The 13,617-nt window shown below is 36.9% G+C and overlaps 1 protein-coding gene across 3 annotated transcripts in view; it reads left to right on the top strand.

Moving 5' to 3' along the window:
• The window catches only part of PPARG (peroxisome proliferator activated receptor gamma), a 128,863-nt gene that overhangs the window by 83,163 nt on the left and 32,083 nt on the right, over positions 1–13,617 (top strand). For all 3 annotated transcript variants that reach the window (XM_060308089.2, XM_060308090.2, XM_030840914.3), the window contains one exon: positions 11,134–11,272. In XM_060308089.2, the coding sequence (XP_060164072.1) occupies positions 11,134–11,272 (139 nt within the window). The remainder of the gene's footprint in view (positions 1–11,133; positions 11,273–13,617) is intronic.

The following is a 13,617-nucleotide window of genomic DNA, read 5'->3' as shown; positions in this document are numbered from 1 at the left end:
TCCGTTCATCTGTCGATGGGCATTTAGGTTGCTTCCATGTCCTGGCTATTGTAAATAGTGCTGCAGTGAACATTGGGGTGCATGTGTCTTTTTGAATTATGGTTTTCTCTGGGTATATGCCCAGTAGTGGGATTGCTGGATCATATGGCAATTCTATTTGTAGATTTTTAAGGAACCTCCATACTGTTCTCCATAGTGGCTGTATCAATTTACATTCCCACCAACAGTGCAAGAGGGTTCCCTTTTCTCCACACCCTCTCCAGCATTTGTTGTTTGTAGATTTTCTGATGATGCCCATTCTAACTGGTGTGAGGTGATACCTCATTGTAGTTTTGATTTGCATTTCTCTAATAATTAGTGATGTTGAGAAGCTTTTCATGTTCTTCTTGGCCATCTGTATGTCTTCTTTGGAGAAATGTCTATTTAGGTCTTCTGCCTATTTTTGGATTGGGTTGTTTGTTTCTTTAATATTGAGCTGCGTGAGCTGTTAATATATTTGGGAGATTAATCCTTTGTCTGTTGATTCGTTTGCAAATATTTTCTCCCATTCTGAGGGTTGTCTTTTCGTCTTGTTTATGGTTTCCTTTGCTGTGCAAAAGCTTTTAAGTTTCATTAGGTCCCATTTGTTTATTTTTGGTTTTATTTCCATTACTCTATGAGGTGGATCAAAAAAGATCTTACTGTGATTTATGTCAAAGAGTGTTCTTCCTATGTTTTCCTCTAAGAGTTTTATAGTGTCCGGTCTTACATTTAGGTCTTGAATTCATTTTGAGTTTCTTTTTGTGTATGGTGTTAGGGAGTGTTCTGATTTCATTCTTTTACATGTAGCTATCCAGTTTTCCCAGCACCCCTTATTGAAGAGACTGTCTTTTCTCCATTGTATATCCTTGCCTCCTTTGTCATAGATTAGTTGACCATAGGTGCGTGGGTTTATCTCTGGGCTATCTTGTTCCATTGATCTATGTTTCTGTTTTTGTGCCAGTACCATATTGTCTTGATTACTGTAGCGTTGTAGTATAGTCTGAAGTCAGGGAGTCTGATTCTTCCAGCTGTGTTTTTTTCCCTCAAGACTGCTTTGGCTATTCAGTGTCTTTTGAGTCTCCATACAAATTTTAAGATTTTTTGTTCTAGTTCTGTAAAAAATGCCATTGGTAATTTGATAGGGAATGCATTGAATCTGTAGATTGCTTTGGGTAGTATGGTCATTTTCACAATATTGATCCTTCCAATCCAAGAACATGGTATATCTCTCCATCTCTTGGTACCATCTTTAATTTCTTTCATTAGTGTCTTATAGTTTTCTGCATACAGGTCTTTTGTCTCCCTAGGTAGGTTTATTCCTAGGTATTTTATTCTTTTTGTTGCAATCGCATAAGGGAGTGTTTCCTTAATTTCTCTTTCATATTTTTCATCATTAGTGTATATGAATGCAAGAGACTTCTGTGTATTAATTTTGTATCCTGCAACTTTACCAAATTCATTGATTAGCTCTAGTAGTTTTCTGGTGGCATTTTTAGGATTCTCTATGTATAGTATCATGTCATCTGCAAACAGTGACAGTTTTACTTTTTCTTTTCCAATTTGTGTTCCTTTTATTTCTTTTTCTTCTCTGATTGCCATGGCTAGGACTTCCAAAACTATGTTGAATAATAGTGGTGAGAGTGGACATCCTTGTCTTGTTCCTGATCTTAGAGGAAATGCTTTCAGTTTTTCACCATTGAGAATGATGTTTGCTGTGGGTTTGTCATACATGGCCTTCATTATGTTGAGGTAGGTTCCCTCTCTGCCCACTTTCTGGAGAGTTTTTATCATAACTCTCCAGAGTTATGGAGCAGGCAGGAATGGGTGTTGAATTTTGTCAAAAGCTTTTTCTGCATCTATTGAGATGATCATATGGTTTTTCTCCTTCAGTGTTAATATGGTGTATCACACTGACTGATTTGCATATATTGAAGAATCCTTGCATCCCTGGGATAAATCCCACTTGATCATGGTGTATGATCCTTTTAATGTGTTGTTGGATTCTGTTTGCTAGTATTTTGTTGAGGATTTTTGCATCTATGTTCATGAGTGATATTGGTCTGTAATTTTCTTTTTTTGTAGTACCTTTGTCTGATTTTGGTATCAGCATGATGGTGGCCTCATAGAATGAGTTTGGGAGTGTTCCTTCCTCCACAATTTTTTGGAAGAGTTTGAGAAGGATGGGCATTAGTTCTTCTGTAAATGTTTGGTAGAATTCACCTGTGAAACCATCTGATCCTAGACTTTTGTTTGTTGGAAGATTTTTAATCACAGTTTCAATTTTCATTACTTGTGATTTGTCTCTTCATATTTTCTATTTCTTCCTGGTTCAGTCTTGGAAGGTTATACCTTTCAAAGAATTTGTCCATTTCTTCCAGGTTGTCCATTTTATTGGCATAGAGTTGCTTGTAGTAGTCTATTAGGATGCTTTGTATTTCTGTGGTGTCTGTTGTGACTTCTTTTTCACATCTAATTTTAATGATTTGAGTCCTCTCCCTCTTTTTCTTGATGAGTCTGGCTAATGGTTTATCAATTTTGCTTATCTTCTCAAAGAACCAGCTGTTAGTTTTATTGATCTTTGCTATTGTTTTCTTTGTTTCTATTTCATTTGTTTCTGCTCTGATCTTTATGGTTTCTTTCCTTCTGCTAACTTTGGGTTCTGTTTGTTCTTCTTTCTCTAGTTCCTTCAGGTGTAAGGTTAGATTGTTTATTTGAGATTTTTCTTGTTTCTTGAGGTAGGCTTGTATAGCTATGAACTTCCCTCTTAGAACTGCCCTTGCTGTATCCCATAGGTTTCGGATCGTCGTGTTTTCATTGTCATTTGTCTCTAGGTATTTTTTGATTTCCTCTTTGATTTCTTCAGCGATCTCTTCGTTATTTAGTAACGTATTGTTTAGCTTCCATGTGTTTGTGTTTTTTACATTTTTTTCCCTGTAATTCATTTCTAATCTCATAGCGTTGTGGTCAGAAAGGATGCTTGATATGATTTCAATTTTCTTAAATTTACTGAGGCTTGATTTGTGACCCAAGATGTGATCTATCCTGGAGAAGGTTTCGTGCACACTTGAGAGGTGTAATCTGCTGTTTCTGGTTGGAATGTCCTATAAATATCAATTACATCTATCTGGTCTATTGTGTCATTTAAAGCTTCTGTTTCCTTATTTATTTTCATTTTGGATGATCCGTCCATTGGTGTAAGTGAGGTGTTAAAGTCCCCCACTATTGTGTTACTGTCGATTTCCTCTTTTATAGCTGTTAGCAGTTGCCTTATGTATTGAGGTGCTCCTATATTATAATTGTTATATCTTCTTCTTGGATTGATCCCTTGGTCATTAGGTAGTGTCCTTCCTTGTCTCTTGTAACATTCTTTATTTTCAAGTCTATTTTATCTGATATGAGTATTTCTGCTCCAGCTTTCTTTTGATTTCCATTTGCATGGAATACGTTTTTCCATCCCTTCACTTTCAGCCTGTATGTATCCCTAGGTCTGAAGTGGGTCTCTTGTTTTTGTATCCATTCAGCAAGCCTGTGTCTTTTGGTTGGAGCATTTAATCCATTCATGTTTAAGGTAATTATTGATATGTATGTTCCTATGACCATTTTCTTAATTGTTTTGGGTTTGTTTTTGTAGGTCCTTTTCTTCTCTTGTGTTTCCCACTTAGAGAAGTTCCTTTAGCATTTGTTGTAGAGCTGGTTTGGTGGTGCTGAATTCTCTTAGCTTTTGCTTCTCTGTAAAGCTTTTGATTTCTCCATCGAATCGGAATGCGATCCTTGCCGGGTAGAGTAATCTTGATTGTAGGTTCTTTCCTTTCATCACTTTACGTTTTTCATGCCACTCCCTTCTGGCTTGTAGCATTTCTGCTGAGAAATCAGCTGTTAACCTTGTGGGAGTTCCCTTGTATTTTATTTGTCGTTTTTCCCTTGCTGCTTTCAGTAATTTTTCTTTGTCTTTAATTTTTGCCAATATTATTACTATGTGGCTCGGCGTGTTTCTCCTTGGGTTTATCCTGTATGGGACTCTCTGTGCTTCCTGGACTTGGGTGGCTATTTCCTTTCCCATGTTAGGGAAGTTTTCGACTATAATCTCTTCACATATTTTCTCTGGTCCTTTCTCTCTCTCTTCTCCTTCTGGGACCCCTATAATGCGAATGTTGTTGCGTTTAATGTTGTCCCAGAGGTCTCTTAGGCTATCTTCATTTCTTTTCATTCTTTTTTCTTTATTCTGTTCCACAGCAGTGAATTCCACCATTCTGTCTTCCAGGTCACTTATCCGTTCTTCTGCCTCAGTTATTCTGCTATTGATTCCTTCTAGTGTATTTTTCATTTCAGTTATTGTATTGTTCATCTCTGTTTGTTTGTTCTTTAATTCTTCTAGGTCTTTGTTAAACATTTCCTGCATCTTCTCGATCTTTGCCTCCATTCTTTTCTGAGGTCCTGGATCATCTTCACTATCATTATTCTGAATTCTTTTTCTGGAAGGTTGCCTATCTCCACTTCACTTAGCTGTTTTTCTGAGGTTTTATCTTGTTCCTTCATCTGGTACATAGCCCTCTGCCTTTTCATCTTGTCTGTCTTTCTGTGAATGTGGTTTTTGTTCCACAGGCTGCAGGATTGTTGTTCTTCTTGCTTCTGCCTGTAGAGAGTTGTAACATTTCTGAGAACAGCTAAAAACTGAAAGACAAATATTGTAAGTAGCTAAGTTCTGAGGGCATAAAAACTTAGAAGATAAAAGAAAGCAAAGAAGAAAAGTAGCAAAAAGAAAACAGGGAGGAGAAAACCCAAGTGCCCTCGAGTTACAAACAGAAATGTTCTAAGGCAAAAATGGAGAATGAACACTTAAGACCTGACGAATCTAGGGGCGTCCTTCACGTACCAGATATAAACAAATAAAGAAAAGCAGTAGAAAAAAATTAACAGTATAGTATAGTAACCTGCAGTAACTTGGAAACCATCCAAAATATGGATTACAGACTTCCTAGACTAAAATGCAAGGAAGGTTATGCTATCCTTGGAAGGGAAAATAGACATCTGGTCATTTTAAAGATAAGAACAAGAAAAACGTTAGAGGAATAATGTAATTTGGCTTCTCCAAGTATAAGTCATCAGTTCTCAAATTGTGATCTGGGAATGGGGTCCCTAAGACCCTTTCAAGACACCCATGAGGTTGATGCTATTTTCATAATAATAATAAGTTGTTATTTACCTTTTTCATTCTCTCAGGACTGTAAGTGGAGTGTTCCAGAAACTACATGACATGGAATGTTAGCATAGTTCTGATGCCTGATGGAATGTGGCTTGTGTGTTCTTGTGCATAGTAATTTCTCAGGTTTTATTTCTAGTCTGATCAATGCTAATAGGTATAGCCCACGTAAACAAAAGCTCTTTGGAAACCTCAACAGTTTGTACAAGAGTAAAGGGGTGTGGGCTTTCCTGGTGGCGCAGTGGTTGAGAGTCTGCCTGCCGATGCAGGGGACACGGGTTCGTGCCCCGGTCCGGGAGGATCCCACATGCTGCGGAGCGGCTGGGCCCGTGAGCCATGGCTGCTGAGCCTGCGCTTCTGGAGTCTGTGCTCCGCAACGGGAGAGGCTACAACAGTGAGAGGCCCGCGTACCGCAAAAAAAAAAAAACAAAAAATAGAGTAAAGGGGTATGGAGACCAAAAAGTTTGAGAACCACTGTTACAAGGAATGAAGCTGAAGACATACTGACTCATTCTTTGCTACTATGGAGTTAAACAAAATTGCTGCCACACTCTGAATGCAGCTAAATTAGACCAGTGGCTGTCAGTAATCAAAGATATCACCTCAGTTCATCAACAATACTCAGTGAAAATGAAATTCACACATGTATTAGACTCACCTGTATGTATGTTCTGAAAGGTGGTTTGGCAATTTAACATTTGTCATTTCAGTAGAATGTGGGCTATACCCATAATTAAAATACAGTTGACCACAAACCTGAAAACTAATTTATGGATTGCAAAAAATAGTTATAATCCTTAAGATAACTGTCAGTAGGTCTTTTTAAACAGCTTTACAGTGCCAGTGGAACAGGTTTATGTTGGTGATCCTTGCCAAAATTCAGATAGGAATAAAAAGATTGGGTTTGGATTACAGGGAAACAGTGATGGAGTATTTGGTTGTTAACATTACAGATTTAGGCAATGTATAACCTGTAGCTACTGAAAGACTAATAAGTTCTACAGCTTTCACAGCTGGCATTTATTGCTTACAATTTGGACACTTATTTTTTTCTCTAGTCGGTTTTCATCATATTTTTATGCCTTTAGTGAAAGATCATTTTAGAACCATAGACTTAGCTAAAGGCATAAGGAAGCACAATCTACCATACAATACAGTATAATCTGGTTTTGTTTTTTTGTTTTTTGGGGTTTTTTTTGCGGTACACGGGCCTCTCACTGCTGTGACCTCTCCTGCTGCGGAGCACAGGCTCCGGACACGCAGGCTCAGCGGCCATAGCTCACGGGCCCAGCCGCTCCGCGGCATGTGGGATCCTCCCGGACCGGGGCACGAACCCATGTCCCCCACATTGGCAGGTGGACTCTCAACCACCGCGCCACTGGGGAAGCCCTGTTTTTGTATTTCTATGTATTTTTTGTATCCTACCTCAGAAAGAGTTTTTAGTATATTCCCATGTGCCAGTGGCAGCTCGTTGATTCAGCCCCCATGGACCATACCATTTCATGATAAAGCTGAATGCAGGTCCAACACAGGGCGTTTAATCTCATTATAAACTTAACAATACCGCTCTTAGGTCTCATTACACCTGAAGTTTTGTTACTTGTAAAACAATGAAGGATAGGTTGGAGAAGTTTTTTTTAAAGCAGAAAAAACAAAAAACAGGCATTACGTTCTCACAAGCAAATATGAAGACTTTATAATAAAAATATACACAAAACCATTTTCTGAAATGCTGACTGATGCATCTCCATCACACCAGTTCACAGACTTCATGATAATCAGAACTGTGAGCTGTTGGAATTGCACATCATTTTATGGACGCTGACACAATAAAAGAGTGTTGTTAGAGAGTGTTTCTTTATTGGCAATATGAAGAAACTTTTGAGAAGCCTGCTTCATTCTTCAAGTCAAGAAATAATTTTACAGAAGAAACACTGAGAGCCTTGTATCTTCCTCTCTAGATTTCTTGAAAGAGTCAAATTGCAAGAAAATGGTTGGTTATCATGAACTTAGTCTTAAAAGAAAGGTAAAAGTAAATTCCAGGATTGTGCTGGAGTCTGTATATATTTAGTTCAAGATTTTAGGTGCATAGTCAGTACGTAAATGATATACAGAATGATTATCCTTCAGCATTGGAATCATTATAAAAAGAATGTGATACACTTTGAAAGACATCATAGGAGTCAAAACAAAAAATTACATTATAAGGGTTAAGCTTAAAAAACATAGTTCTCTTATTAAAAAGCCTTCCTCTCCAACCATGCCAAATAGGTGAGTACTCTGGGACCTGTCAGCTAGCCAAGCAGCATTTTCAACCACTAATATTAGGTTTTAACAGTGAACATCAGAGAAGCAGTCAAGGATATCATAAAAAATATATGGTCACAATGGCAAAAATCAAAACAAAATTTCTCACCAGTATTTATCAGTGACAACAGTTCTGTACTTTAGCCTTGTGTGAATCATTGGGGGGAAAATGGCTTTTAAATATTTAAACCTTCTTATAACCCTTTGAGAATTAAAGAGGCTTAACTTTCCAGCATACCCTACACAGGACATACCATTTGAGATATCAGTGATCTCACAAAAGGTAGGGAAAACTCTCCAAAACATTAATAGCAAAACAAACAAACAAAAAATCCTAGGTCTTGAGATGTAGCTGCAGGCATACTTGGAGGGGCAGGGCAGAGCTTCCTCATGATAGATGCCCATAGGAATACTGAGGTGCAGCATTGCCCTACAGGTAGATGCCTATGTCAGTATTCTGAGCTGTCAGTGAGGAGCAGCTGAGTCTGGGGCTTCTGAGTTGAGCCACAATTCTCAAGAGAGTCTGAAATAGTCATAAGCCAGTGTCACTCCTGGTTTTCAACAGAAGGATCTTTAAATTCTCTTTGGAGGAAAGAATTCCCAATTTAGACCCTGTAGGATTCTCACAGTTTAAGGTCAAGAAATGAGTTCAAAATGAAATGTCAGCAAACACTTAAGTAGGCAATCAACTTGATGACATTCACCAGAAGTGAACAAATAAACAAAAAAACAGACTTAGGCCTCTCCACCCCTACCCAAGGAAAGCAGATATTGGAATTGCCTGATACAGAATGTACAACAGCTGTGTATGAATTGTTCAAAGATAGAGGGCAGAATCATAGCAATGAATGAGTGAGCAATAATAGACTACCTGACCAACAGCTCTGAAAACAGGTGAAACTTCTAAAAGTGAAAAATACAATCATTGAAATAAAAATTCAATACAAGGGTTAAATAACATACTAGAAACAGGAGAAGAAAGGATTACTGAACTGAAAGATATATGCGAAGAAATTACTAAGAATGAGACCAACAATGTCTTAAAGAATATGTCCTACCCAGAATCTGCTAGAATTTGAAGCCTCTTTTAGTTCTTTAAGTATTCATAGGGTCTTTGAATATTAAAAATATGTCTTCTTTAGTGATGAATAGAAACGTACAGAACTCTTCTTACTGATGAACTGTGGTGAGAAAAGTTTGCTTTTACTTACTTTTGCCATTGTCATTATATATTTTTTGTCATCTTATTTGGCTGTTCTGATGTTTACCTTCATGATGAACATTAATGAGTAATTAATGGTAAGAAGATGAAAAATATAAAAGAGAAGTTGGGAAATATTGAAGGATTGAAAAGAAATCCTAACATTTAACTAATTGGAGTACCAGAGCTGATGAACAAGTGAAACCATGATGCAGAAACCATGTGCAAGAAGATAAATGAAAGAAATCCATGGCTAGACGCACTGCAGTAAAACTGCAGAATATGAAAAACAAAGAGAATATATAAATGCAACCAAAGTCAATTGACAACAGACATCTCAACAGAAACAATGAAAGCACAGGGACAGTGGAATTCAGAGTGTTAAGAGGAAAAACTGAGTACCCTGTGATCTTTCAAGAATGAAAGCAAAATGAAAAGGTTTACAAGTTAAAAAAAAAAAAGACTGAAATAGTAAACTTCAAGGATCGTAAGTCATAGAGAGGGGAATATATTTGCAATACCTGTATATAGTATGATACTACTTAATAAAGCCCGCAAACTAGCATACCTAAGCAACGTATTGTTTAGTTTTATAGATTGTGTGATAAAACTATATTTTCTTAAAGGTCAAGGAAACGATAAACTCAAAATTGGGGATAACGATTATATTGTCAAGAGGCCACAGAGGCAGGAGTTAGATAAGGGAAGAACTCATAAGTGCATGCAAGTGGCTGGTTATGATTTTAAATCTTGGGTTGAACAAGGGGCTCGTGTGTGATAATTATCTTATTATGTTTTATAGTTACATGTATTTCCTACATGTTTGTAACTATTACCTCTAATAAGATAGCAACAAAAACTGAAAGGAAAGGAGTGTGCCAGTGGCCTTGTAATATCTCAGTCATAGTTTAGAATCACAAGATATCAGAGATGGCCTAGAAAGGAAGTTAAATGACACACATATTTACCAACATATTTTAATGTAGCACTGTTGTTGGCGTTTGGGTTACATCTAGGGGCATAAGAGACCATCCCTTCTCCCAGGGAGCTCACAATTTTAGTTGGACAGTAGGGGAAGAGCAGAAAATAAACATAAATATAATAAGTAAATTATATGGTATGTTAGGAAGTCATAAAGGCTATTGGGAAAAAAGAAGAACAGAGTAAAGGAGAACAAGAACTGCCAAGGAGAGTTGGGGACAGGGACAGGCCACAGTATGAAATAAGATAGATAAGCCTCGCTGAGAAGTCGAGGTGTTAGCACAACTTGAATGCAGTGAGGGAAACAGGCAATTGTGTATTTAGAGCAAGAGCTTTTCTTCATGAGAGAAAGAAGTTGAGAGTGACTTCAAGGTTGGAGTTGTATCAGCTGAGATAGAGAGAGCTGCAGTGAAATAAGCTTGCAGGGTATGATTAGGACTTCACAGTTGGACCTGCTGGGTTAGAGATGGTTTTAGATTTCCAAGTGAAGATGTCAAGTAAGCAGCTGAACATACTTGTCTAGAGTTCAAGGTAGAAATCTGGAGAAAGTCCAAATGCATGTCAGTGGTAGAGTCAGTCCTAATTCATTGCTTTTTGTGTCAAACAGGGCCAGATAAATTTGAAAGAATTAAGAAGTGAGTTTCATGAAGATGAGCACAATAGAAATGAGTAGGAATATTCTGAACAATAACAAAAAAATGGAGTAAGAAAATGTTTCTCATTAGAATTTTTTTTCTGGTCTTTCAAAAATATGTAAATGTAATAGAATTCAGTTAGCCTCCAATGGACATATTTGCTATTTTGAGATAGCTGTCAATTTTCTGAGGATTTATGTATTACTTCTCATGTTATTTTCTGTTATCTCTTCTTGTTTGTAGGCTACAACGATTATGGAGCACTCTTTCAAATGCATAAATAAATGAAACCAATTCTGTAGGAAATTATGCAACATAGAGAATTCCAAAAAATTATCCACATGTGGATTTTTATTGGCCCTGCTCATGTTTTAGAATGAAATGACTATAACTTTGCCAAACTGCTTAGCACAATTATAAGGCTGGGGCATGCTGTTGGAATGATTTACAGAGAGACTGAACTGATTACATGGTGTTTTATTTGCATTACATTAAAGCCAGAGCACTTCTTAGAGCTTGCTGAAATCCAGATGTAGAGCCAAGATGCATTCAATGACATCAGTGGGTTGTGGTCACTGTCTAAGAGCTAAAAAAAGGATACTGGAGATCCTCTGGTTCTTTATATTATAGCAGAGAAAACTGAGAGAGATGAAGTGATTTATCTAAAGTCACCAGTGACAGAATGTGTCAAGAACCTACCTTAGCCTCTGATACCCAGGCTAGTGTACCTTTAGCCATTGTCACAAACACTCAAAATTTGCTTCCTTTTTTTCCATATCCCTTTGCAGGGTTTCTTCCGGAGGACAATCAGATTGAAGCTTATTTATGATAGGTGTGATCTTAACTGTCGGATCCACAAAAAAAGTAGAAATAAATGTCAGTACTGTCGTTTTCAGAAGTGCCTTGCTGTGGGGATGTCTCATAATGGTAAGTGAACCCTGAGTGCCACATACTTTACTATTCTCATTATGGCTGCCAGATCAGTAGACGTGAGGGCCGTTGCTGAAAACGTGTACAGTTTTTCCACCGATTGCCAGATTTCAGAATACTGCATGCTGCTAAAACGTTTCTCAATTAGGTCAGAATTTTTCAGCTTTAAATGTGAATCCTTCTCTCTTACAGTTGAGCATCTGCCATGATGGGAGTAAAGACTGGGAAATCTGGGAGATAATGGATATAACTGTAGTATTCTGAAACAAATGTAATGATAGTTGCGGTTAATTTTCTGTGTTGCTTTAATAGTATTAAAAACAGATTATACTTTACTTATATATATCAGTAGTTTCTACTTTATTTTTTTTAAATTTTGGGGGGTAGAGTTGATTTACAAATTTGTGTTAGTTTCAGGTAGACAGCAAAGTGAATCAGTTATACATGTACATATATCCACTCTTTTTTTTTTTTTTTTTTTAGATTCTTTTCCCATTTAGGCCATTACAGAGTATTGAGTAGAGTTCCCTGTGCTATACAGCAGGTTCTTATTAGTTATCTATTTTATATATAGTAGTTTCTACTTTTAATGTAGGAAAATTCTGATTTCTGGATACGGAACTTAAGTGGTGTATCAGAATTTAGATATGTGTCCTTTTTTCTCTTTACTATGCAAAAATGAGTAGAACACTATCCTTGACTTTATGCAGCATACAATTTGTGGATTAAGCAAATATTTTAAAGTTCCACAAAGCTTCAGTATCCATAGTAACATAAGAGAGTAAAACTTTCTACTTTTTAAACCTGTGTCTAAAGTCAGGCTTATGATTTGGAATGTCGACGAGGGAAGGACTGTAGGAGACCCATGTTTTCATGAACTGTAGCACTAACTCAGTAACATCATGGAAGACAGCGCTGTTTGAAGAAACAGTTCTTAATTTGGCTCTCATTGGTTGACTGGCTCACAAAAAATAATTTTGATGTAATTTGGTAGTATTATATTTGTCAAGAATTAATCAGTTCTTTCCAAAATAATTATGGGTTCAAGAGATATAAAATGCCAGAGTAATCAAATTAAATCCAAAGTCTCATGTCATCATATACCCTGTTTTTTTTTTTCTTTTACCTTTTCCTCTCTCAAAACTAATCTGGTAAGAAGATATAATATTTGAAGTCAGTCTTCATCTATAAGGACTCCAAAGCATCTGTGAAAATTAAATTTTTGTTCCATCGTGCAGATGTTTGGTTTTTATAGCAGAAATCAAGATATTTGGGAATCACTAATTGAACTGATCTTCTACCCTTTAAAAATAGTTTAAAAAATTATATTTGTATCATAATATGGGGTCATTTCCTCTAAAGGTAAGAATATATTTTGAATAGATCCATCAGCTATACTAGACAGGATGGAAATTTGGTCCAACTTTCCTCAACAGTTGATTATATCTGCTGTGTATACAACTGCAGTCATTAATTGCAAGATAATTTGCTGGTTTAATTCCATCAGTTTCCTCTTTATTTCAGACTTCATAAAACATAAGCGTTTTTACCAATTTTCAATTCAAGGGTTATATTTTAGGTGATGCAATCAAGTTGCAATAAACTTTTTTTTTTTTTTTTTTTTGGGCTGCGTTGGGTCTTCGTTGCTGCACGCAGGCCTTCTCTAGTTGTGGCAAGCAGGGGCTACTCTTTGTTGTGGTGCACGGACTTCTCATTGCAGTAGCTTCTCCCGTTGCAGAGCACGGGCTCTAGGCACGCGGTTTCAATAGTTGTGGCATGCGGGCTCAGTAGTTGTGGCTCACGGGTTCTAGAGCACAGGCTCAGTAGTTGTGGCACACGGGTTTAGTTGCTCCACAGCATGTGGGATTTTCCTGGACCAGGGCTCAAACCCATGTCCCTTGCATTGGCAGGAAGATTCTTAAGCACTGTGCCACCAGGGAAGCCCGCAATAAACTTATTTTATCTTTATGAAGAAATCCTTGACTTTAAGGTCATTATTACTAAGACTGCCTAGGAAAGGAGACCAGTTTTGCTTTTAATGCTATTTATTTTTTTGTCCTTTAAAAATTGTCACTTTTCATATTGAAGAAAAATATATTTCCTAGTGCTTGCACACATTCACATAAAATATATCTCCTATTTCTTATTATTTATAAGCAAATAATATTTAAAGTCCAACCTATATAGTATTGATGGTATAATTTTATCTTTCCAGAAAAGTCAAAGAAAGCATCATGAACTTGATAATAAGGTCATCTTTTGACTTGTTATGACAATTAGCTTACTCTATTCAGATAGAGGAGCAGTCTTGGTAGAGTGTTTGGTTAGTTCATGCACAGGCA

This window comes from Globicephala melas, chromosome 11, assembly GCF_963455315.2.
Source record: "Globicephala melas chromosome 11, mGloMel1.2, whole genome shotgun sequence".
Lineage (NCBI taxonomy): Eukaryota > Metazoa > Chordata > Mammalia > Artiodactyla > Delphinidae > Globicephala > Globicephala melas.
This window is presented reverse-complemented; position numbering and strand designations above follow the sequence as displayed.